Source organism: Lutjanus erythropterus, chromosome 16, assembly GCF_056507025.1.
Source record: "Lutjanus erythropterus isolate fLutEry1 chromosome 16, fLutEry1.hap2, whole genome shotgun sequence".
Lineage (NCBI taxonomy): Eukaryota > Metazoa > Chordata > Actinopteri > Lutjaniformes > Lutjanidae > Lutjanus > Lutjanus erythropterus.
In genome coordinates this window covers 34,377,981-34,404,329 of record NC_139332.1, presented here as the reverse complement: position 1 = coordinate 34,404,329, position 26,349 = coordinate 34,377,981, and the positions used below count along the sequence as shown (strand labels likewise).

The window sequence follows — 26,349 nt, the reverse complement described above, 5'->3', positions numbered from 1 at the left end:
TTAAAGAAGACACTGACTCTGCACTCTGTAACACTGCACAGAGAGAGACGGAGCGAGAGAGCAGCGCTGGAGGGGGAGAGCGAGTCAAGAGCGTTCGCTTTGCATGTTTTCAAATCTCTCTCTCTCTCTTCGCCTCTCTCTGTGTCTCACACGCTCGGGCCATGTGCAGCCGCCACGTCACGTGCCGCTGCAGAAAGCATTGGAGCGAGAGAAAAAGAGAGAGAGAGAGAGAGAGAGAGCAGGAGGGAGAGAGGGGAAGGGAGGGGCGGGAGGAGGAAAGAGAGAGCGAGGCAGGAGCAAAGTGGAGGGAGATAAAGAGAGAGAGGAAACAGTGAAGATTACAGAGAGAATAAACAGTGAGGACGAAGAGAAAAAAGAGAACAGTGAGAATTTTAATTAAAATTTAAAGCAGGGCTTGATGTAGAAGTGTATATACTATTAAAAAAAGACTTAATACTTGAAATTACTGTGAAATAACTGTACAGATTCACATATTTACCAGTCCATCCTCTGCCACAGAACAGACTGTCAGCCCAAATCAAGTAGGCAAAGTAGGGCAACACAAAATATTCCTGTGGGTTGCCAGTTTACGAAGAATTGGTCTTTTTGACCAATCAGGGGCTGCGCTCCTGACTTGTCAACCAATCAGCGTCTGTGTTGCTGATAGCGATGTCACGATTTCAATATTAAATCAAATATCGATTGACATTAGCTTCCAGTTTCAATACTCAAATCAAAAGATAAAACTGGCAATCCATGCCTGCCTACCTGAGGCGTCCAACTCGTGTCTGAAGAAGAAAAAACAACACGACAAAGACACAACGTAGCTCACCGTTAATCACACTTGATACCATATAGAAGAGTTTGACAATGTAAATGTCAAATTCAAAACTCAATAGTCTAACAATGGCAGAGCCATCGGTGCAAAATAAAGAAGTGTTTAAATAAAAAAAATTGGCCTCAAAGTGGAAAGTCATATTGAATCTTGGTTGTGGAGAATTGTGACACCGCTAGTTCATGATTGGCACTGTGTGTGACAGCTCTGACGTCAAACACATCGTGCACTGGAATAACAAGAGATCGACCCTACAAAATAAAGTTTGACGGTAATGAGCTCAACCCCGTGGTAGGGTCACATGAACCTGGTGTCACGGTAACGTGGTTATCATCACAACCTTAATGTCCTGATTGATTTTACGATGAAAGTCTTGAAGGCTAAATGTGACTTTTGCAAACTGGCTCTGAGCCACATTTTAAAGTGGTTTGAAATGTGATTCCAATCAGATTTGTACAGCTGTGTCTCAGTCTGGCCGCTCTGACGACTCCAATCGGATTCCCAAAGTATCTTTTGTGTCTCTTGCAACCATCTGATCCAATCTGATCACTTGCAATTAACAGCGGGGGGAATTTGTCTTAAAGATCTGATTTGAGAAACTATTTGTTTGCCTGCATTCTGGAAAATGCCCGACAGACTGACTAGAAACCATTCAGGTCCTCAATTCAACAAGTCCACCATTAAACAAACAAAAATACACTTCAGCGTCGCCTCTCATGAGTGTATTTTGATCTGACGCCCTGTCATCAGGACTACTTCTTTTGCCAGTAGTTTCCAAAATGCATACAACCTTTAAAATATGAGTCACAGACCCTTTTTGTTTTGATCCGCCACCTTTATACTTAAAAGCAGGACACAAGAGCGGCATATGGCGTGCACCAACTTGTAGGGATGCCACTTTCTTTTTTGCCAGCAGCGACGTGCATGAGCTCTTCAAAAGAAAAGCTATTTTTATCATGTTTGCCTCCTCAATTGTCACAACCCAGCTACTGTACTCCTCTTCTTCTGCTTGTATTTCCATGCCATGCCATTGTCCAGCAGCCCATCATTCCAAAATGAAAACACCCATTGCTCCGAAGCCCCATTTCTCAGAAAATAACCCTAACCCTGATATCTAAGAGCTAATTTCAGTTTTGTTGGAACAGCCAAGACGTCAAAAACACTGTAGGCCAGAGGTCTTCGACATTTTTCAGGCAGTGGACCCCTTCGCTGATAGTGAGATGGAGCAGGAACCCCTGACTACACTGAATATTTTGAGGCCTTAAATCATTTACGCTTACCTGTAGCTGCTACATCAGCAGCAGTTGTAGCATGGCTAATGTTTGGTCTGTTAGCCTCACACTCTGCACTGTTGTCAGTCGTTTCTGAGGTGGAGGGTCTGTCAGAGTCTCTTGCTCATGAAGTTACCAAACGATCAACTCTGGCTCACATGATTGTCTGCACACTTAATAATACAGCTAATTGACCATTATGTTAGCTGCTGCACAATGATTTCGTATGTTAGCTAGCTCACGTTTGCACAAGGAGTCATGGGTTGCCTTTTGTCATTGTTTTGTTGAGTTTTTGATCAGCCCAGATCTTATGACAGAGGTAAATCTCCCATCATTTCTTTTTATACTACTAACCCAGCATGGGACGCTGCTGGGACGAAGCAGGGTCCCATTTCAGGTCTAATAAATTATGTGATTTGGACAGGGAAAGAAGTCACCGAACTAACAACTGCAATGACAGAGTGTATTTTCGGAGCAATGGGCGTTTGTTTCTGGGATAAGGTGATGCCGGACAATTGGACTTTTTGTCCAATGCAACCTTTTTCGGACTGTTCAGAATAATGGGGCCTCAGAAAAATTGACCTTTTTTGCTTTGTGCTCCAGTAACAGTTGAGCAAACTTGGTACCTCAGTCAGCTTTTTCAGTTCTGGTTTCCTGTATATGAAATATTGAAAAGAAAACCAAATTTTGAAGACGGTTAAAAGACCTGTGTCTTAAGCAAATGAGCTATCAATACTTAGGTAGCTAGTTACTTGGTGTTTTGCTTGCTAACACTTATATTACCTAACTAGCTAAATACTCTACATCAATTTTAGCAAGCTAGTTAGCTAGCAGTTTGCTAACTTAAGATGTGACATTTTACAGGAAAACAGAAAGTTGACTAAGATACCAAGCTCGCTCAACTATTACTGGAGCAAAAAGCAAAAAGGGGCGGGATGCAGAAAGGGTCAATTCGCGAAGTCCTCTTGGAACGACAGCTCATCTCATAGTGCCATTTTCAGTCTGAACACCTGGTTAGGACTAAGACTAGTTGTTAAACGTTGGGGAGATGTCATGATCCTGGTCAAAAGAAACCAACACTGATGGTTGGCAGGACACAGGGTACAGACAGGCATTTCTCATGTCAAAGTCTGATGTCCGTATGACTTTTTGCAGTGTTGTCAGGTTGCTTGTCATGAGCATGACAGAGTTTCCGGCATTGACTGTTGTTTTTCTTGTGAGGACGGGCATACTGGGTTTAGACCAGCCTCCAAGTCAGATCTTCTGTTTGAATTTACTGTAAGTTTTTGTTGGAAAGTCAAAGAATTGCCAGAAGTAGGGATGTCCTGATGAGATTTTGTTTTTGTAGTCCACACAGTGCACACACACAGGCTACAGTCGAACAAGTCTACATTATGTCTTGCCTGTCTTCACCTCAAGAACAAAGAAAATTCTGATGTTCTGATGCAGCTATGTGTAACCTGCAGGATCTCATACAATGCGGGGGTCTTCTTACGTGTCTCGTCATGTCATGTGACCATGTCTCATAATCTGATCTGACCACTGGCAGAGCGTGAGCAGTAATTTAGAGAGACGAGAGAGAGAGAGCGAGCGAGCGAGGGGGGAGGTCACTACTCTCTCCACACTGTGGTGACATAACTCGCAGTCAGTGTGTTGACATTACGAACAAGACTCCCGGGGTGTGTCACCTGGGCTCAATTGTTTCTGGAGTGTGTGTGTATGTGTGTGTGTGTGTGTCCACTGGTGTTCTTGCACACTCATGTGAAGGTGCACGTGCCTGACTGTGTTTGTTTGAATGTGTGTGTGCAGAGGCGAGTCCATGCCTGCCTCGATGTGTGTCTGACAGTTAAACCGTGAACCGAAATTACACCGAGATTAAAACCAGATGTTACAGATGCTGTGAGATAGAAATAATTTGAAATAATCATGTGACTACAATTAAAACAACATAGAACAAAAATTCTTTTCAGCTTTTTAAATTCTACACTAATTAGATTTTTTTCTATTTTTTTGTACTTATCACTTAACATAAATAAATAATGCAGTTTGAACTGAAATTATTACACGTGCTGATAGCAGCAGTAGCACTCTTAACAATGGTTGCAGTATTCTGTACTCACGATTTTCCTGTTATTGTTCATAATTTTTTTGTTATTCTGTGTTTTTTTTCTGGCATATACACAACTTAGATCTCAGTGAATATCTGAGTTTGTTTCTTGTAACTTTGAAATTTAAATTTTAGAGAATATCCAAGTTAATTTCTCCTACATTTACAACTTAAATTTCAGAGAATATCTGAGTTTATTTCTTGTAAATTTACTATTTAAATTTCAGAGAATATCCAAGTTAATTTCTCCTACATTTACAACTTAAATTTCAGAGAATAATATATATTTTCTTTTGTAATTCAGTTTTTTCCCCATAAATTTATAACTTGAATCTCAAAGAGTATAAGTATTTTTACTCATAAATCTGTGCTTTCTCATTATATGACCCTAATATACTGACTCACACACACCAAACATTTAATCAATCAAAAACATAATCAACACATTAATCAGTAGTGATGAAGTGTTAGCTGCAGCTCTGACAGACTGTGTGTGTTATATGTTGTGGCCAGCTGTTCCTCCATATTGTTCGTCACACATGTATGTAAAGGAAAAGCTCACAGTTGGTCATATATCTGCTGTTGTGAAGGAAGGATTCAATGTGTTAAACATAAAGAGGAAGAAGCCAAACATGGCTGCAGACATTCAGAGCTGTGTGTTTACGTTCCAGGGAGGGGAGCCCTCTTTATGTAACACACTTCCTATATCACATTCCACGTCTGTATTGTGTTTCCACTCTGTGTTGTTTTTTTGTGTTTGGCACAAACAGCTGCTGGCAGAGCTCGCGGTTCATCTCCCTGTCGTCCGCTCAGACGACAGACACAAACCGTGCAGGAAATGAAACGGTGCTCTGACTCTTTATCTGATTACTGCCGCTCATGGTAGTACTAATACTCCTGACTACTACTGCTGCGGTTATGTAATACTGACCACTGATACTGATCCCGCCCCACGGACACTGCAGTTCAATATTTTGCTCCCTCCATCCTCCTCGCTTGAAACAACTCTTCTCATACATAATAATAATAATATTTTATTATTAATTCTCTATAATGTATTATTAATATTTTATAATAATTCTATATTATTATTATTATCATTATAATACCATTAATTATAATATTTTTTTAATAATTATAATAGCTTACTGTAAAGTAAACTCCAATAAATATATATATTTCTTTTATATTTACAACTGAAATCTCGAGAAAATCCAAGGTTTTTTTTTTTTTCTCAGAAACTTAAATATCAGAGAATATCTCAGTTTTTTTTCTTGTAAATTTTCAACTTACAGCTCAGAGAAGATACATGTTTATTTCTTGTAAATTCACGATTTAAATCTCAGAGAATATCAAAGTTAATTTCTGCTAAATTTACAATTGGACTCTCAGAGAATATCTAAGGTTTTTCTCTCAAAAACTTACACCTAAAATCTCAGAGGATATCTGAGTTTTTATTTTTTCTAGTAAATTTACAACTTAAGTCTCAGAGAATATCCAAGTTTTTTTTTCTCAAAAGTTCACAACTTAAATCTCTGAGATCACAATTTGCCTACGAGAGCTTTCCAAACATGCAGTGTGAGTTACCCCCTGTCCTGAAGGCTGTTGAAAGAGTGCGGAAAAACTCCCTTAAAAACGTCCTAACAAGGAAAAAAATGGAGGAAACCACAGTGAAACCCACAGAGGAGGAATCCCCCTCCTAGGATGGAAAGACATCCAATAGATGTTACATGTACAGAACAGCAAAATCACAAAAAATACTGTAACTGAAAACATAGTTTGTTATACATATCATTATAATATGTGAGGTTTGTGAGTCCAGGAGGATGTCAAACGACGTCCTGTGTCGCCTGTTGGACCCGAGCCGTACGACCTCCTCTCCACCACGGAGACTTCGGGTGTCGTCTGTAGTAAAAGTATGCGATTTGGAACGGGTGCAATTTGTCACGCGCTCTCTGGGTGGTTCAGCTGATTTGACATAATTTCCACTGTGCACGGGATTGTGGGTAAGAATAGCCAGAAAAGCATGGTGGTTTGCATACTGTAAAATTCAGCTGGATGCAGAAGGACATCCTGGTATTTTTGGCGCACCGCATTTGACATACTATGTAAATCTTTCTCTGGCATACTAAATAGAATGGTAGCATGGGTACAGAAAGATTACTGAGATCAGGCTTGTTCGAGATGAGCCAGGCCTGTGCAGAATCAATCACTGGCCATCGCTGCACAACGCATGCCGATGAGATTTGTGTCCAACTTGATCCTGACACGTGGGAAACGATAACCTCACAAGATCATGGCGGATCGTGCTTTTAGCGTGGCTTCTAAGACTACTACCGTCTGTGCTGCTGCTGTCTGCATCTGTGGAAAATGTCACGGACATGAAAACATCAGGTGAAGAGCAGTATTTTTGCAGCGCGCTCTCTCTTTTTCTTTCCCTTGTCGAGGGGAAAAATATCACTCTAAATCTCTCGCAGCACAGGCGTGTGAGCCACAGCAGTTGAGTGAGCTAGCCGTCACACTCAGGTACACACAGGCAGTGTGACCCAGGTGTTAGTACTACCGCTCAGACTATAAATAGTACTGTTACTTCTGGTGCTGCTCTTAGTATTGCTGCTGAAGGTACTGCACTGCTTGCAAGCTTTCCACCGGTACTGTTACTGCTTTACATGCTTAGATGCTACAATTACTATTGCTGACTGATCACGTGCAGTAAAATTACTGCTGTAATTACTACTGCTACTATTACTATTACTATTATAGGTTACTACTATTACTACTTTTTGCAATAATGACCCGCTCATTGTACATAACCTGACTACTACAGGGCTGCTTACATTGAAAAAACACACACACAATATTACCTTAAAATGATTTAACTGCTCCTCCAGAGTTACCCGTAGCAACTCAGAAATAGCAGACCTTAGCGTGCAGGCCAATCAGAATCGAGTATTTAACAATAGCTGACAGCACCTATTACTGTTAGCATTGTTAGCACTTACAACAGCAAGCACAACTAGTGCTAGGACTCTTTAGTTATTGTGATATGTGAATAATATTTTCACTTGTTTACTTTCACTCCTCAGTCTCTTCAGGGCTGTTTTTACAGATCAAACTGAGCAGAATGTGAGTCAGTCTGATTTCCCACAATTCAACATTAAACTCAGATGACACCAACAATCATATAACTGTGCTCATTATGTTATGTTTGATGACTAAATATTGTAGTGTGTCATCGTGTTTGCTCTTCCATTGTTGCACCTGCTCTGATGTCTAAATCTTTTTTTTTCTTTAGGTTTTCAAGTCATTTCTGCTCTATTTTTAAAATCTGAGTGAAGTAGCTAGTTTTTTTTCTGGTAAACAGGCACTTTGCTTTTATTTGATAGTTGACAGTATACATTTTTAATAAGTCATGTCTCTCACAAAAAGCAAATAGTTATTATAACTTCATAAAATTAAATTTATTGTCACAGTAAAGCAGAAAACAAAGCAATTCAGTCACAAAGAAGTCGTCAGGGCACTAATGAAGTCAGTAATTGCAGCCTAAATGTGCTTAATGATTAAAAAAACTCACTGAAGATGAAAAAAATACAGGCTTTAAAACCACTGAAAAAGTACAAGTACACAAAAATCTTCTCAATAACAGTAATTACAATAGAAGTTAATTGTTGCAGCCGTCCTTGTATAATTAACATAATTACCATTGTCCCACTAATTGTTTCCCTTTATTAAATAAGAACCTGCTGAAACAGGAAAAGACTTAAACAGATTTAAAGGGAAAAGTCCTCCTTTAAGAGCTGGAATAAAAATGGAGAGCAGCTAAGGATGATGATGATGATGATGATGATGATGATGATGAAAATGTGGAGTTTATTGTAATTGAGGAGGTTTTTATGCCACAATTACCTGCTCCGCCTACGTGCACTTCAGTTTCCAGGTTCCTACATTTCCCAAAATGCCTTTCTGTGACCCCCCCACCCAAAAGCGGCAGCGAGTTTGTTGTGTTCAGGTTCAGCTGCTGGTTTCATGTGTAGGCGGATCAAGTGAAAGTATAGTTAGATCAAGCGAGCGATTAGTCAAGAGGAAGAGTTGCTCACCTGACTCTCAAACCTCGACCTGTCTATTTTCTGCCTCCGTGGGCGTCTCTCTGCCCACTGCAGCTGATTCCTTTCTCCCTGCATGCTTTGAGAACACTCGAGCAAAATGGCGGCTCAAGAGAGGATTTGATTCTGGAGGACGGAAATCAAACCCAAACACTTCCCTCAGTTTAACATTTTCCTTCTATCAAACGCCATTGGACCTTGACAATGCTTTAAGAAAAAAAAAAAAAGTTTCCCAAAGAGGACTGGAAAAGTTCCCCACGTTTTTTAAAGTTACAACGTATCGCCCAACTTCATCAGTATGCCTCTGTTCGCTCCTGAGGATCAACCCTTCACATCCTGAGGCGAAGCCTGTGATGGAGATTTTAGATGATACAGCCGTTTTTAAAATGAAGGATTTCAACCAGGATTTCTTGGCTTGACAAGAATATGAATAAGAAATGAAGCCTTTAATTCCAAACTTTACAGTCCTTGAATTTCACCAAACGAGACCTTCAAAGACCTTGAAAAGTCTTGAGAATGTCAGAGTTAATGGAGGAATTCTAGTGTTGCAGAACACTGGATTTAGTGTGATGTTTTTGGCATGAAAATAGTCCATTTTAAACATAATACCAGCAAAAATAATTAAGTAGTCGCTTTAATCCAACAATATTATTATACAGAAGGCTTTCAGTGCAGGCTGACAGAGAGGGAGACAGGCAGAAGCAGAGATTGACGGGCAGAGCGACAGGCGGAAAGAGAAAAACACATAATCTCAGCTAAATTAATGAAAGCAGAGAGAGAATCCGCGAGTCCAAATGGCTCCTGCTCACAGACAGGAAATGAAGCCAGGCGAAGCCGTGCTCGGCGGGCTGTTTACCCGGCAGCAGCGGGAGCCGTGTTCTTGGATCAGTTTCAACTTTTTGCCCAAAATGGTTGTTATTAGGACGAGGCTTTGGGCAGACTTATCCAGGATCAGCCCTGTCCAGCTGCCAGAGAGTCAGATCAAACCAGCAGTTCATCTGATGGAGCCGCCGCTGCACGGGCCAACAGATGGACCAGAGGATGTATAGATGGATAAAGACGGGGATGTATGGTGCATTGCATTATGGGAGATTCATGGTGGTTTTATGGCAGTAAACGTGCACAGTTTGTATGTTGTATGTGTTTTTTATTTATCCTGCCAGTACCTTCTTTGGATTTTTTTTTTTTTATTATTTGAGCCATAAATTGCAACTGCAAACTGTCCAATCATCAGTCCAAAATTCAGAGATGCTCAGTTTTCAAATGTATAAAGAAAGAAAAGCAGCAGAGCCTCACAGTGCCAAAGTGGAAAATGAGAAAATGTTGGTTGACGAAGGCCTTGAAGCTGCATTGACAGATTTTCAGCCTCTTGGGGACGTAACATTGACATATCCCTTACCATATGGCATTAAGTGTTAGCAAACAGTTTCAGCACACTAGCATTCATTTATAGTTGTGTTTCTGGCCACAAGATGCATTTAAGCGCCCTGTCACAGCTACCTAATTTGGTGCGGATTTTTTGACTTTTCAGTTTGATCAGAACCAAAATTGCAGCTGGTCAACTTCCTGCAGACCACTGTCTAGACCAAACAGGCAGCACTTTAATCTGACCATGGTTCAGTTTGTTTCTAGTGTGATTTATTTATTTATTTATTTTTTGTTGGACAGTTCAGATTGTTGGACCAATTACAGGAAGTTCTGGCAGGAAAAAGAAAAAACACAACAAAACTCTTTAAAAACTTCTTTAAGTTTACACTCAGAGGGACGAAGGCCGTTGGATGCCAGTGTCTGCCTCAGTAGCGGCATTTCCGATTGATGGCAAACGACCCTCCGACAGGCGTAGCTCCGGGAGGAACCTCGGAGCTGCAAGGCCTGTTTGAAGTGTAGATGATCAATTCACATTTGTTCATGCAGCTGCGCTCTTCATCAACGCATGGGCCAAGTGATCTGCCGCTAAGAGTCATGTTTTTTTTGTGTAGACCAAAGGTCAAAAGACAAAAAGTTTGGCGAGGAAGACGGTTTTGTTGTGTTGTTTTCACAGCCGCAGCTCATTTTGGGGGAAGAGACCAAATGTAAGTGGGAGAAAAAACACTTTTCAGTTATTTTTTCGAGAGAATGAAAGAGAAAGAAACTGAGCTGAACTAACAACATGCCAACGTCAGATGCACAAGTATAGAAAGACACAGTTCACAGGTGATGATGACAGAACGTAGCTAGGTTCTTTATTGCACTTCCATAATTATATAGTATAACAAAATCGTGAACCTTCGCCCTCCTTTTAGCTCTGTTTTTGGTCTCCACCAGCTCCAGAGGGACATATCTCTTTAGCTGCTAAATGCTCCAAAATGTTCACCAGCTAGTTGCTAACTGTGCTTGTCTGCTGTTTGGTGCTGCTGCAGCGCAGGATGTGTTCATGGGTTTTTGAAAGCTTTTTATCAGCTGCCTGCTGAAAACGAGACGGATGACAGCGGGGACTGAACCCAGAACAGTTAAGCTGCAGCTGTAAAACCAAGACAACAAGCTGAAAGATGCTAAAAATGCTCTCTAGAAGTGAGAAAACCTTCAGAGATGGTTATAATTCCTTATGTTTTTCAGTGTCAGGGGCTACTTTTGCATCCAAAATCATTCTATCAATTTTTAATACAAAGATATTAATACTGCAGCTTTAATCGATTAGAGTTGAATGTTTTTTAAGTGCTATCTGGATTCAGGCAGCCAAATGACATGTAAAGTGCAACGTGGACAGATAAAATAAAAACATGACGCTTGCTGCAAATGCTGCTGAGTTCACTGTAACAATGAGGCCTTCTGTCTTCGGTATCTAAAAACTCTGCATTTAATTTAAATTCACACAATGGAAACATGCATAAAAAGAAACGTGGAGTTCATGTTCTTAATAAAAAAATCAAACAGCAACTTCCCCTCTGGAGTTTTGTAGCTTCAGTGTTTGGTCAGGAAAGGGTATTCATGGTTTATTATCCCATATTTATGTAGATAAGAGCAGCATCACGTGCAAGTTTGGAGCAGTTTATTTGCTGACTGCAGAGTTCAGTCTCTTAGTTCGTTTGTTTAGTAGCAAACAGTGGCATTTGAACACTGTTGGCACCTCATAACGGCACTTAGATGTCTGGAAATCGAAGCCTCTTTCAAGAGAAAAAGAATCAGGTTTTTGACTCTTCTGCCAAAATGTCAAATTCTGCCAAGGCTCTTGCTGGCCAGTCATCAAGCTACTGTACTTGTGAGTCCATGTGACTTTTGTTTACAAGCCCTGGTTTGATTACAACTGGGAGCCCAAAATAACCAAATACAGTACACAAAAAAGTCAACTTTTCCTGGCTTGGACCAAAGAAAACCAACTATAAAGGATAATAACTGGAGAGCAGGGTGATGCATTCGTGACACGCTGGAGTTTCTGTAAATCCAAGCTCTAAGCTGGGGAAAAACAGTTAGATATAGCTTTTAGAGATGGATACTAGTAGAAAATGTGGATATGTTTCAGTGTGTTTTCTCAAAAACATACAAATTGTGTAGGCGTTTCCTTTGCTTTTCATAAGCAGATCAGAATCACTGGAGAGCAATGAGGAGTCAAGCTTTTTTCCACTTCTTACAACTGGATGTAAACAAAATCATAAGAGGATTTTATCTCAGGCTTTAACATGAGTTTGAACTCAAAAACCACCATTCACTCAGTTTATATACTCAGTAGTTGCCGCTCTTGTGCTAACACTGCACGCTCAGTGTGCAGTCAAGTGTTTTCAGCTGGGTTTCGGGGGGGAACACGGGGGTATTTCGACCCTCTGCTTCCCCTCAGATGTCCCAACCCTTTCCCTGTCAGGGAGCGTCAGCCTGAATTCTCAGAGCCTGTGGATGATTCGGCTGTGGTATCGTGGTTGAATAATAAAATGACTGACAGCAGCAGTCGGGGAACAAATCAGTGTCGGTGGCGCTGCTTTGACTGACATTTCCAGGTTTACAAAACGTTCCGGTTGCACAAAGTCTCGGACGGCTGAGGACATATCTGTGTCCCTGTGATTTGAAAACTAGATCTTCAAAGTTAAAGGGACAGTTTGAATTATTTGAAGGGCAGTTGTATGAGACATTTATCTATAGTCAGTGTATTTCCTACAGTAGATGGCGGTCGGCAGCAGGAGTACCGGGGTAGCTGTGTATGCTATATTTAGAATATTTCCACCACTTTACCTTGCTGTTAGACAGCTTTTTCTGATGGGAAACCACTGTTTTATGAGACAAATGTTGCTCTCTCCAAAGCCACCAGACTCCTTTTGCAAAAACAGTGATTTTAGCTCACAGAATATGGGAGTTGCTGGACTACCGCTGCCTCGATCAGTTAGTTTGATTGTGTTATTACACCATTAGCATATAAATGTTTTTTTTTTTTGCTAGTAGACCCGTTTGCCTTTCTGTTTTCTTTCTTAGGTGTGCTGGAAAGCTGAGACTGAACTTGTGGAGTTCAGACTCTCTGAAGGAGAGCAGAGAAAAAGACGTTTGTTGTTTGCTTGAGGATTTTTTTGGGGGGCTTTTTTCCTTTATTGACAGTGACAGCTGAAGAGTTGACAGGAAAAGGAGTTGAGAGAGGGGATGACATGTAATAAAGGGCTGCAGGCGAGAGACAAACCAGCGACCGCTGCAGAGGACTGATAGCCTCAGTACCTGGGGCGCACGCTCCACCAACTGAGCCACACGGATGATGTTTTTAAAAGTCTCTGTGTTTGGTGTTCAGCCCTAAGAATGAATCTCTGTGGTTTGAAGTTTAGTTTCTCTTCTGTGTCGCTGGTTGCACTGTCAGATATCTGCTGTTCATGATCACTTTCAGCTGATAAGAGTCATGTTAAGTTTCTGCTGATGAAAACCCGACATTCCCAGATTTTGCTGCTTCATAATAAAAGGTTTTAGATAACAATATAAGAAAGTAAAATTTATAGGAAATAAAATGTTTTGACATCGTTCAGCCACTTGACTAACTACAAGCGTTTCTTCATTACATACATTCGCTCAAGCGTTTGCAAACTCCACTGTGCTGGGCTTCAGCGGAGTCAAGGAGCAACAGAGGCGACAAGCCTTCGTTGTCTCTGCCAAAAAGAGGTGAAAATAGCATGTACCCAGGTTTCATGTTTAAATTACAGCCAATCAGAGCTGAGGACGATAAAGAGTGAATGCAGATTGTGCCCTTTCCCACTGAAGAAAAAAGCCAACTGTTAGCGGGTGTTGTTTTTTGTCCAGTGTAAAAAGGGTTTTATTGTGTGATTTCGGTGAATACAGTCACGGAATAACACAAACAGATTAAGTGATCGAGGTGGCGGTAGACAGCAACTCTTGTGTTCTATGAGGTAAAGTGAAGAATTTTGCCAAAGGAGTCTGGTTGAGCGAGAGTGAGTGATATTTGGTTTATGTAAGTGCATTTTCCCATCGTAAAACGCTGTCTGACGGCAGTACAAAGTGGTGAAATATTCTAAATAAAGCGTACACTTAAACTGATGTAGATTTTTGTGTTTTTTTTATGCTGGTACTCCTGCTGCCTCTCCAAACTGGGGGCATAGCTCTAACTATGGATGAGTACCTCACTTCAAATAATCTAAACCATCCCTTCAAAACACGTCACACGTGCTGGATCTTCAAAATCTATCATTAATGGGAGGGATTTGAATGCATTTGCTAAAGGCCAACATAATTTCCTCTCATCTCTGCTGGTAAAAATAACTTACAAGTCAAATTACGTGCTGTAAACATGTCTCTTCACTGCTTCATTTGCTCAAGTATCTGAAATCTTTCCACTACTGTTTGTTTCGCTCGATATTGGTCACCAGCTCGGCAGTTATTTATAATCTGTGGCTCAGAGCCCGGAGCTCCAAAAAAGCGTCTTACAAATGCTGCCACAATAGAGTTCAGACTGGTACTGGATGATTGCTCAACTAACACTTGTATTCCAAAGAGAAAAACGTTTGGAAAAATCAAGTTTTTTCTTTTTTTTTTTTCTTCAGGTATCAGAGATGGAAATGAAATAATCTGAGCCGGTGTAGAGGCACGACTGAAAATAGACCCACTGTTCTTGGTTGTTTAGTGTTACATTCAGAAAAGAGAAGCAGCACTAATGCAGAAGTGCTTGAGGGTAAAAGCATCAAGGACGAGTTTTACATTCACTGGCACACAATTACAAGCATTATTTAAGAATCACTTGGACCGATTTAGCATTTAAACATACTGTTACACTGATATTGCACCATGGTGTCATGTTTTTTAATTCCTGGCATTCTAATGTTTATTTTATGCTATTTAATTCCATAAAATTCATTCTGCTTTGGCCTCACATCCCAGTAAAACCTACTGGAATCTTACTAGGGGTGGAAAAAAAACCTAGCTCTAAATGTATTTTTTGTCTTTCAATTTCACATTATTAAACCTAAACACGCACAAAAGATCAAATTTCTGATCAGATTTCTTTCATTTCCCTTTTGTGCTTTGGATATGATCGTTCTGTGTCTGGATTCGGTGAACCAGGCTGATTTTCTCACCACAAAGGGTTAAACACAATCCTGATCTTTCCTGCTTGTTGTAAATCCAGCATGATGTGAACCCGCTGCCCTGCTGAGTGTTTCTGGCTCGACGTTGCCACCTGGTGGTGAATCGCCGCCACTGCGACCACTTTGAGAAAAAGCAGAATTAAGCTGCTGTTTTTTTTTTTTTTAATGAGATTTAAGGTAGAATATGAAGAGTTACAGCGTCCATTTGTCATTAAACATAGAAGAAACAATTCAGAAAATAGAGATGGGTGTATTTGATAGGAAAACAAACATGCTTGTGTTCATCCTCCTCCCCCATTTTGCATTAAATTTGAACATATTGTCCACTGGCTATAGGGTAATCCTCTTTATGGTCAACTCATCTCAGTGGGCCTCATTCTTGGCTCGACCGTGAAGCACATGTGACTCTGCAGCCAGCGGCTTGTAGATGAGTTCAGCACCTCACATACTGCAGGGTTTGACCTGCGTGCAGCGGGACACCAGTGGTTTTCTTTTCTCTAAGGATGCATGAAAATGGGATTTTTGCAGATATTATTTCTGATATTTCCCAACAAATTTCTTCCAACCAAATGCACGTTTTCCATCCAGTTGCAGAGAGCATCAAGTCTCTTCTGGGGTGGAATTAAGATATTACTTCGCCCATTCTCATGTTGACATCCCGCTGACAGATGCAGACATAAAATACAATGCTTTTCAGAATGTACACATTCGCTGGGCAAAATAGAAAAGCTGCTGCTGACAGGTTGTTTTCGCCGGCGGTTCTCTTTGTTCTTCACAGATTTGTTGTAATGATCGGGACGACAGCTCTTTAGATTAAATTTGTGGTGTTGAAGGAATGTGATTTGACTCCTCCTCGTGTGACTGACACTAAACAATCATTGCAAATACCAACTTTGCTATCGGTTTCTTGCACAAAACATTTGAAAACTGCTGGTTTTAGGAATTCAGTTTAGTTTTGTTTAGTTTCAAGATTCAGAGGATTCACAGGTTTTATTTTCCACATGCTCAAACAATATGTTCAGTGAAATGCAGAGTTGCACACTGTGCTAGAACTCTACAGTGCAGGAAATTGTAATAATTAGAATAAGAATTACAAATAGAAGAAGATATTAACGCTGAAAAATAAAATATGCAAATTCTGAATGTACTGTAGTATTGTAATGCAAAGTGTATATCGGCCTGGTATGTAAGATTTTGATGTTAAAAGCTTGAAAAGTTTCTTACTCCACTTCTTCAACTCCAAAAACTTGGTTGAAGTCTACATATTTTCGAGGCAGAAGACAATTTTTAAAATTTCCAGTGGCTGAAAACACTAAATATGTTTCTCCTGCAGGTTCTGGAGGGGTTTATGGTTTTATGTTTTTTTTACAGACTGCTCCTTTACTGCCACCATTGGTACTCATTTTAAAAATAAAATTACACCCTAACAATGCCGTCATCGTGTTTCTGTTCCACTAGTCGAATTCCATTCTGCAATTGTGTCGATGTGATCAGATCTTCATCGGGGATTGCCTTGTCATCATCTTTAGCGTGTTAGCGTGTTAGCTTGACGGCTGCTCTCTGACATGTGACTGACCTCGGTGACGGCAGATGGACTCTAATCTGCAGATGAAACTACGTGATGATGATGATGATGGTGATGATCAGACAGCTAAAAGAGTAATTAAGCCGGTCCTGCTGTTTATTGCTTTATACTTCACTGCAAATGTATAGATAATTAACCAGCAGTTAACCCGAGCGTAACCCTCCACTCTCCTCTCTTTTCTTATGATTTATGATTATCACATATAGGTTAAAAAAAAGCAACCTGCATAGAGGTCTTTTCATTTTAAACCAGATTCCCTCGATGTGAATGCATCGACACCCGGCCCTGTCACACACAAATACAACATAAAGCCTCTTTATGTTGTCTAAATATATTTTACTTTGGTAGCTCCTATTTGTTCCTTCAGAGTTTGTTCCTTCACACAAACACTGCAGAAAGAAAATCACCATAATCCGTTTTGTGAATCTGACCCTACAGTTGGATGACAGAATGTGTGAAAGCACTGCGGTGCTTTTCACTGGGATTGTTTCATTTTTCCAAATCTCATCATATTTCCAAATTTACGCTATTGTAAAAACAAGAGTCAGACAGCTGTTTTGTGGGTTTGTTAACAAGCAAAAAACAGCCCACAGGTTAAAGGACCAGTCCATGATTGTTGTAATGAGCGCTTTGTTCCCCGACAGTGGAGCTCTGCACGGTCTGGGATTTAATTTATGTATAAATAATTCAAATTGTGGTTTTATTTGCGGTTTATATGCATGCAGACACTGTGTAAAAAACATCAACGCTGGTCACTGCTCCCAGAGTTTCTAAAAAAACTTTATAAAGGTTGTTGTTTTATTTGAGAGTGACTTAATGTCTTTGGAGCTGCCAACTATTGTAGCAAGAAAGTAAAGATTTGGATGACAACGTTTAGATGACAAAGAGGGAATCACTATGGCTGAGGGTGATGGTTTGTCAGTTGCATTAAGACGCACTTGAGAACTTTGTCTAAAACATTACACCATTGCTGTATATCGAGACAGTAAGGGTCTGTCCCTCCTGAACTTCAATACAAAGATTTCTTGGCCTTTAGAGGAACTTGTCATTTAGGCACCTGGTATTAAAATGGGATCCGCATCCGGATACGTTATCCTGATAATAAACAATCCAATCTTGCCTTCATATTTACACCTGGTATTTTTAATGTGTTTTAAATATTCTCATTGACATCAGATGTCTGTCCTCCAGAACAAAACCTGCACATGAGTAATATGAGGTGGCTACAAATCAGCCCCAGACTCCCTTAAAAAAATCACTGACTTTTGTGAGTTGTTCAGTTAAGGGAACATTTATAAACCTCGTCTAAAACTGTCTACAACAAATTATTAATTATTTGTTCTTTCTCGGAAATTCGGCAGATGTGACACATGAAGTTGGTCCTTTCTCAGTATTGAAAATGTTTTTCTGGTGTGTTGCAGCGCCGGTGTATTGGCTTCTCTGTGACTAAATAAATTATGCCTTGTTAAAAGCACAGTTGCACAGTAAATTCTTACTCTGTATCATTAATTTCCCACCTGTATTACTTTCAATTTTCACACAGTGCTGTTTCATAAGGCATCTTTTAGTGCTTTCATCAGTTTTTAGAGGCTGGTCTCATTTCGCTTTCTCACTTGCTCGCTCTCTAAATTTCAAATTTGAACAACAAGCTATGTTTTATGTTAGCTAAACCAATGTTGTGTTGTGTTTGGATGCCGGTACGTTGTACAGACTGTGTTTACACCAACCTAAGATTCGAAGGCAGTGCAAGCCAGATGACCTCCAGATGTTTGTCAGGCAGATCCGCTCAGATTTTGCGTTTACACCTTGTATTAACACGTGTTTGTCCTTATCCAGATAACTTGTCTGTTAAGTGTAAATGGGATCCTGGTTGCTGCCTTGGGTACAACAAAAGTGATGTTTCGCTGAACAGTTTCTGCTAAATGTTTAAACACAAAATCAGATTAATTTGGGGAAAAGTTGTAAATGATTCCTGAAGGTTGTGGAACATCACAGAAACAGTTTGGTTCAAACCTGAGTTGTCCTCTCTCTCTCTTTCTCCCTCTCAGGTGGTCAGGCGGTGCCTCAGGACCCGTCACCCTCTTCTACCTGCCCTCCGGGACCCCCCGGACCTCCGGTGGGCGCCAACGGCAACAGCGACATCATGGTGAACTTTGACCCCGACCCGGCGGACCTGGCACTGTCCAGCGTGCCGGGCCAGGAGGCGTTCGACCCGCGGCGGCACCGCTTCTCCGAGGAGGAGCTGAAACCCCAGCCGATGATCAAGAAGGCCCGCAAGATGCTGGTGCCCAACGAGCAGAAGGTACTACATCTCCCACAAGTCTTTTCTGTCCTATAACATTCTGTAATGTGAGTTTTTCTTTAAAATGCAAGCATGCAAACTGCTTACATGCCACCCAATAACAAAGTCAGTTAGCTCTTCTGTGGTTTTACAGGTTTTTATGGTCTGTTTATTAAGACAAACAGCCACATGTGGATATTATAAAGGGTCTACAATTAAGTTTTTTTTTGTACGCCGGCAAAATGGCTTGTGAATGTTCAACTTTTGCCAACCCTCAATAGATATCAAATGTTTTTTTGGCTGGAGACTGAGGCAAATTTACCAGCCACTTATTAGCATTTGTCTGGTGCCAATTTTGAGCTCTGAAATTTTTGTTTTGTATGTTTTTTATGGCCAATAACCAGTTTTATAGCTTTTTTTTAGATTCAAGAAAAGAGAGATTCAGTTTTTAGGAATTTTCATCTTAAAGCTGCAAAGATACTCCTTACTATTAAATTTATATTATCAAGTCAGTCTTTAATTTGAGTTTTTAAAATCTTACTGTCTTGGAATAAGAGAAAAATCTGCCTGCAAAATGAGAATGTTTCAACTTGTTTCCACTAAAAAAAATTATATTGTATCAGTATTATTTTTCCCCTGCATTTATCTTTCATTTTTCAAAATACAGTCACTAATTTTGAGAATATTGATTTTTCTGTAAATAAAAAAATAAATAAGCTTAAATAATCTTACAGTTCTGGCAGAAAATCAGGTTTTTGGGAGTCAGATATAGACAGAAATTAACTCGTAACATGTTTGTTTTAAAGATGTTTTTATGGTTAACTGAACCTGTTTAAATTAAAATGAATTAAAATGAAACATCTCAGCCTACAAAAGAGACCAGTGAGTAAAACTTAAGTGTGTTAAAGGTTTTCTAGAAATAAAAACCGCAGATCAAAAGAGGTCAGGGTTTCGTTAAGTTCAGGCAGAAGCCACAGCGGCGTTGTTAAAACCCTGAGCTTCATCATGACAAAGGCCACCGCTCTTTGAAAGCTCCTGTACTGATGTGGAAAAAACTCAAGGAGCGTGACGCCCACTCGTCCTAAAATATTTTGTACTCAGTTCGTTGCACAATAGGAGAGGCTCTGATCAATGGCTCATGTTTTCATAGTTCAGCGCAGAGCAGCTGCAGCTCCTGAGGCGTTTGTAATTTATGGAGAGATGAAGGCGCTCACCTTGTCGCACTCGCTCGTAGCCGCTTTTATAAATCATTTGTACACGGGCTTTGGAAAAATGATCTCAGACCGGAGTTGAAGATGAAACTTGAATTGCTCTGCAGCTCCTCATAAATGAGATTTCAGATTCAGCGCTTTAATACCAGCCCTCCACTCCTACATAAACAAACAGTGTTTAAAAACTAATCTCAAAGCAATGATCAGTGCTTTGAGATTATTGTTGCAAAGGTAAAATGATTCTGCTGATGAGTTTAATGGCGGAATAATGTTAACTTTAACAAATGTAAACCGAATCTGTAAAAGGCTCTCTGAGGAAACACTGTGAACCATTCGGGCCTGCGGTGGCATAAATCTTTCAGATAGAGATCTCGACAAGGTTTTTACTTTCAATTTGGACCTCATATTTTGCTCCTTTAAGTCCAAAAGTTTAACACAACAATCTCCGTGGTTTCCAATCCTCCTCTCATGAGACCCTCATCTGCCAACAAATTTCTTTCATGCCCCAAAAAACAATGCTGCAGACTTTTGCGAGGCTGCAGGGTATTTATGTCTGCAGTGGTAAGTATTTATTCACTGAGCTGCACAGCTGAGCAGGGCAGCTGCATTAAGAAAGAAGATTTATTATTACTATTTTTACACAAGTAATTATATTTCTCAATCTCACCTCTGATTCCCTTCTTAAATGTTGCAAGATGGAAATTTCTGGGGTTTTTTTGTAGTTTACCAAGTGTTACTGACTTTGTATACATGCAAGCTCTGGTTTCTGTCTCAATGTGTCTTTCTGTGTCTATTTGTGAGCTTTTAGTGTCACTGACAGCCAATCTGTACTTAAAGCAATAAAACATGAGGAGGTGTTCCAATATAATGAAATAATGGATGAGGCAGAGACCATTATTTTCTATATGAGAACATCTTGGAGTGTGTTATTGCTCTTACCATGGTCACCAACTAGCAACAGACAAAAAGAGGGCGCACAAAGAATTAATTGTAGTGCTTACTCATTTTTACGGTGAAAAAAGTGTCAAAACATCCATTTTGTCCAAAAGGCGAAAGCTATAAGCCTGTCCAACTTAATTTATTCTTTATCTAAAAAGCAAACTCTCAGTCAGGTAGTGATTTAGTATGAATGTAATGCAATTACAGTTTCAGGCAGTTCCAAGCACTTTATCCAAAATTGAAGCACTTTTCAAACGTTGAAAACATTGCAATAAAAGTGTTTTCAAGGATTTTGAGCATCTGTAAGAACCCTGTGTTCATTGTGGCAAGAATATGCTTGTGGTGTTCATTTGTAGCCAATCAGAATTTAGTGTTTTCCCTGGCCATGGTATAAAGTGACATCATTTAAGTGTTTTTTTGTAGTGGCTCTCGCAGTCCAGTAAATATTTCTGCTTTTTGTGTTCTGTGGTTGCGACTATTGAGCTGTTGCCACCTTTCCTCCTTCCCTTCTTCCTTTCCTTTCATCCTTTCTCTCTCATCACATAACTGACCCTTCTCATCCCGCTCTCTCTCTCTCCTTTTTTTGTTTCTCTCCTCCCCCCCACCTTCCTCCCCACACACCCCAACATACTACACCGCCGCCGATGACAGGATGAGAAGTACTGGAGCCGGCGCGTCAAGAACAACGAGGCTGCGAAGCGCTCGCGGGACGCCAGGCGGCTGAAGGAGAACCAGATCTCGGTGCGCGCGGCATTCCTGGAGCGGGAGAACGCCGCCCTTCGCCAGGAGGTGGCCGACATGAGGAAAGAGCTGGGCCGCTGCAGGAACATCATCAACAAGTACGAGAGTCGACACGGAGACTTGTGAGGCGGAGGAGGAAGAAGACGACGAAGATGAAGGAGGAAGAAGGGGCGGGAGGGGAGGAGGAAATGAGAAAAGGGTACAAGGCAACCCAACAACAGCAGCACTTTAGTTGAAGTGGCGAGGGGGGAAGGCCGGCGTAGATCTGCAGTAAGCGCTGTGCGACACCGGGCGCAAACATGAAAAGTGTGTTTTAGCGTGCGCGCTGTGCTTCAGGATTGCACGACAGGAAAGCACAGCGACGCCATCTTTTTTTCCCAGTTTGACTCTCTTTGTACATGCTGCTTCGTTGAACCCACACGACGTACTGTATCACCCCATGTCACCTCGGCAGCTTACGTCACCCTTGGTGCTGTGCTTACGGCCGGTGTCGCACGGCGTTTTTGCAGGTAGTGCGTTCCGGCCGCTGCTCCGGCCAGTTCAAACAGGGTGTTGAATTCACATTATGCCAGTGAAATCTCACTTTTTAAGCTCAAGGCACGGATTCAAGCCAGGAGAGGTCAGATGTGTCATTTTTTTCTATAAATAGGACAAAAAAAACATGTATATTTTTGAACTGGGCAGGAAGGCAAGACTAGTCCAGCAAAGAGGAGGAGGAGGAAGAGGAGGAAGAGGTGCAGGGTTTTCGTCCATAACGCAAAGAGATTTTGACATAGGATTATTGTATATTTTTCTATTAGCAGAGATAGTCAGGAGGAGGATTTTGGAGATACTCTTTTGTATATTTTATATATGGGGCGGGGAGGGGCTGTTAGCTGGACAGTCATGGGGCCACACAAAGCGCTTTTCCTCCCAGCTGTTTATCGCTAAACAACAAATAATCTATTTTCGATTTCACGGAGCTGGTTAGTCGGAGGCGGAGCTGAAACAGAGAATGTATCACGGTTGAATCAGGTATTTCACACGGTGCGAGACGAGGCTCGGTATCTTAGTAACGATTGTTGTCGACGCGGGTAGGCGTTAGAGGAGGAAGACGGTGAAACAAAAATTGTATAGTTTTAAGAAATTTTTGTGTTCGTTTGTTTTCTTTGTGGGCTCGTTCAAGCACTTGATTTGTTATCTTCTCTTTGATTCCGTGTCTGATTTTGAAATAATTGCAGGGCTTTTATTTTGAAGGTGAAGGAGAAAAAGAGAGAGGAACACAGGAAGTAATTAGCCATCAGAACAGCTGGATGTGAGCAGATGTTTGAAGGTAAATAAGGTGGAGGATTTTGCTGGCAGGTTTGCATTTAGTTCGGTGTCTTGCTCACACGCGCACACACACACACTCAGAGACACAATTTGTTAACAGTAACACAACACGGTTGCGGTCTTTCTCTCTCTATTTACTCCGGGATTCGTCAAAGAAGTGCAAAAATGAAATACTAACTGGTTTAGGGTTGATTTTGCCCAGATTGAACAGTGACTGAAACCTTCAGCATGCAGACACACAATAAACACGGACACACACACACACACACACACACAGTCCTCACCCAGGTTTTAACCCTTATTGTTGTTGTTGATGTTGTTATGGACTTCTATGGTGCTGATCTGATCTGACCCTTCACCTGACACACACACACACACACACACATTCTGACAAAAACCATCACACACTTGCAAACATACACAAAAATACACTTCCACCATCTCAAACACAGTACTGAACTGCCTATACCCTTTCTTTGTCTTTTATTCCTTCTTTTTAGTTTATTTTTTCGTTCTTTTGTTGCATATTGTATCGATAAATCGTATATAGATTTACACACAAACACTTGTCTATACCTCTCCTTCAAACTTTACCCAATGAGAAACGAGAAATGCACCCTACTGCTACTGTACCATACAACTGTACTATTGAATATTAAACTATTCTCTCACTAGATATATATGTATATGATATATGCTTGAATTATGTGATTATAGTTGTAATATACATAATTGAATATATTACAGAGAAAACCCATCTGAATCATTTTGTCAGTTTTTTCTCAGGTGTTTTTGTCTGAGGTATTAAATACACGTATTAAAAAAAAAAACACGCAAAAAAAGTCTTTGATTCGATCACAGAATTTGTGGTTTGGTTTGTGTTTTGGGGGGATTTATATTGTATTTTTTTCCTGTTGCAAAACATTTCAGAGCTGTTGTTATGATTCTGTTATGCCCTAGTTTATTTCTAACTCACAATGGGACAGAAAACTTTTCTCCTCAGACCAACTGACCGTTCACTAAACCCCGCTCCATTAGCTACTGCTGCTATGCTTGACAACCGCACATCCTAGAACTTCATGTAAACAGATTACCATGACAACAGTAGCGTGATTATCTCTGGGAACTATGTTATTTCTTAATGTCCATGCCATTTACAGTCTACTTTTTCAGTTACATTGTGCAAACCGTTAATGGAGGCAACCCATTCTTTCTTTAGTCCAAAAATGGCCCCGCTGACCCGTTTGTCCAAAAGCCCTTTAATCCCCAAAACAAAACAATGTGCAGTTGTACGTTCAGTCGCTACCGGCCCCGTCCACGGTGCAGAATCAGCGTCGGTTTTGCCCTTCATAGGCTGTCTATGTCTAGACGGGTAAGGATTAAAATTAGCAACACATGGGTAACCCACTGTAAATCTTTCCAAATGTAATTAACGGGATGTCGCTAGCATTAGCCTAAACTGATATAGTGTTTAGCTTATGAAACACTAACTCTTGGCTTTGACAGTAACAATAAGTTACATCTTTGTCTATGTAGTTAGCCATGCTTTCTAATTTTAGTAGCTTATGTTGGGGCAAACAAACAGTTTAAGTAATTCCTCGCATGTTTTTTTGTGTTCTTGGTTTTGCAAAGGAAACTTGAAGAAAAGATGTGACCTTCCAACAGGTGCCATTGTTTTTGGTGGCGTACCACTTGAAAGCCACTGAACGCTGTGCTCGAAGTTCAACATTTCAACTTTGATCTTGGGTTGCCGCCAACCTCTATAAAGCTCGGTCTGTAAGATAACAGCTGTAGGCCGATGTGACGTAGCCAGAAACCACGCATGTGAGCAGGCAGGCAGGTAGAGAGCGGTGGAAGAAAAACTTGCCATGAATTATGTAACACAATATCAAAAACAGACCACAACCTCGTCAGGAAAAGTAATGCCTTTCAAAATGTCGGCAGTCAGAGGGGGCCACCAGATTTGTGAAAAGGCATATAATTTCAGACTTCAGCTAAATCCAATGCTAAAGTTAGCTTAGCTGTTTATGTATGCCAGGCAGACATGATGTAAGCTACACTTGTGCTGCGAGTCTCTGCGCCCTACCATGTGATCAAAATGAAGAATAAATTTCTGATGATCTGAAGGCAGCTTTAAGCTCGGCCAACAAGCTGTGTCCAAATTTCAGCTGCTAAGCTATGATTGGACGGTTTGCTGTTTTTGGAGGGGGTTTAGTGAACGGTTCATTTAGAGCCGTCGTATCTTTATTTACAGATGGCAACTAAAGCTTATTTAAAAAAAAGAAACTAAACTTATTGTTACCTGCTCTACAGCCAGTTGCTAGTATTATGATTGTTTTTATAAATTTCTTTTCAGTCGTTTCAGCTTGTTTTCTGCAGGAGAAGTGTGATCTGATTCTCACGTAAATCTCCTTTTGATTCCCAAGAACAACATCCACTTGATTTCCCATGAGCCTGTTTGCTGTTGGCACCATCCACAGAGACTTAAGTGAAGCCCAGGTGTATTGTGGGAGCTGTGGTTCTTATCCTTGATATGCGTATATATTTTTTCCTTTTGTCTTTTTTTCTTTTGCAAGTATGTTTAAACCCGATACACAGACACAAACTTTTGAATTCAAATCCCTGGAAGAAAAGTCTCAGAGCTTCTTGTGTTTCCATCTGTAGGTGGAAGAAGAAAGCCATGTGTGTTTTTTTTTTCTTTTGATAGCCTACCTGGGATTTTTGGATTTCTTCACAGACGTTTCAGAAACTTTTTGACAGTGCTATTTTTCTATGTAACTGTGATATTGAGTGTGTTACAACTTTTTCGGGGAGGGGGGCGTTTGAGGCCCACTCTTCACGTAGTGGCAGTGACATTTGCTGCTGTACAATAAAAACAGCATTGCGGGTAATAATGACAATAATAATAATGATGATAACAATAATGTACACAGCCATGTTATTTCTCCTTCAGTTTTGTGGATTCTCAGCTAACTTCTTCATGTTGTGACTGACTGTTATGAACTACAAGTCCCATGAGCGCAACACTACCCCGACTCCTCACCAGTATTGTGTGCTGTCCACAAGGATGATGGCATATGTGGTCTGGCTTTTTTTCCCTCCAAACACCAATAAAGGCTTATCCTTACTCACAGTCAGAGCTTTTCTGGTGTCTTGCTGTGTGATCTGAAAGTACAAACCAGGAGGCAACCATCACACTGTTGAAGGTAATGTGGGAAGTGCTGTTAGCTGTATCTGACCACTAGAGACTGGCTTAATACATATAGAAAAATATATATTGTAACATATTGATGTCAGTGAGAAAATCCCCCAGTGTACAGAAAGGTGCACACAAAAGTAGTAAAACCTCAAATAATACAAATAAAAATGGTATAGCTGCAATATGTAAGAATTGTACTACCACAATTCCAAAAAAGCTGAAAAATG

At 40.6% G+C, this 26,349-nt stretch overlaps 1 protein-coding gene and 1 pseudogene across 2 annotated transcripts in view; one reads left to right on the top strand and one right to left on the bottom strand.

Annotated features, from left to right (window-relative positions):
- dbpa (D site albumin promoter binding protein a) overlaps positions 1–23,680 on the top strand; it is a 42,852-nt gene extending 19,172 nt beyond the window's left edge. For both annotated transcript variants that reach the window (XM_084738539.1, XM_084738538.1), the window contains 2 exons: positions 18,489–18,742; positions 21,523–23,680. In XM_084738539.1, coding sequence (XP_084594665.1) covers positions 18,489–18,742; positions 21,523–21,738 — 470 coding nt within the window. In that variant the 3' untranslated portion in view covers positions 21,739–23,680. The remainder of the gene's footprint in view (positions 1–18,488; positions 18,743–21,522) is intronic.
- LOC146313469 (5.8S ribosomal RNA) lies at positions 10,140–10,278 on the bottom strand (annotated as a pseudogene).
- Positions 23,681–26,349: the final 2,669 nt, after the last annotated feature.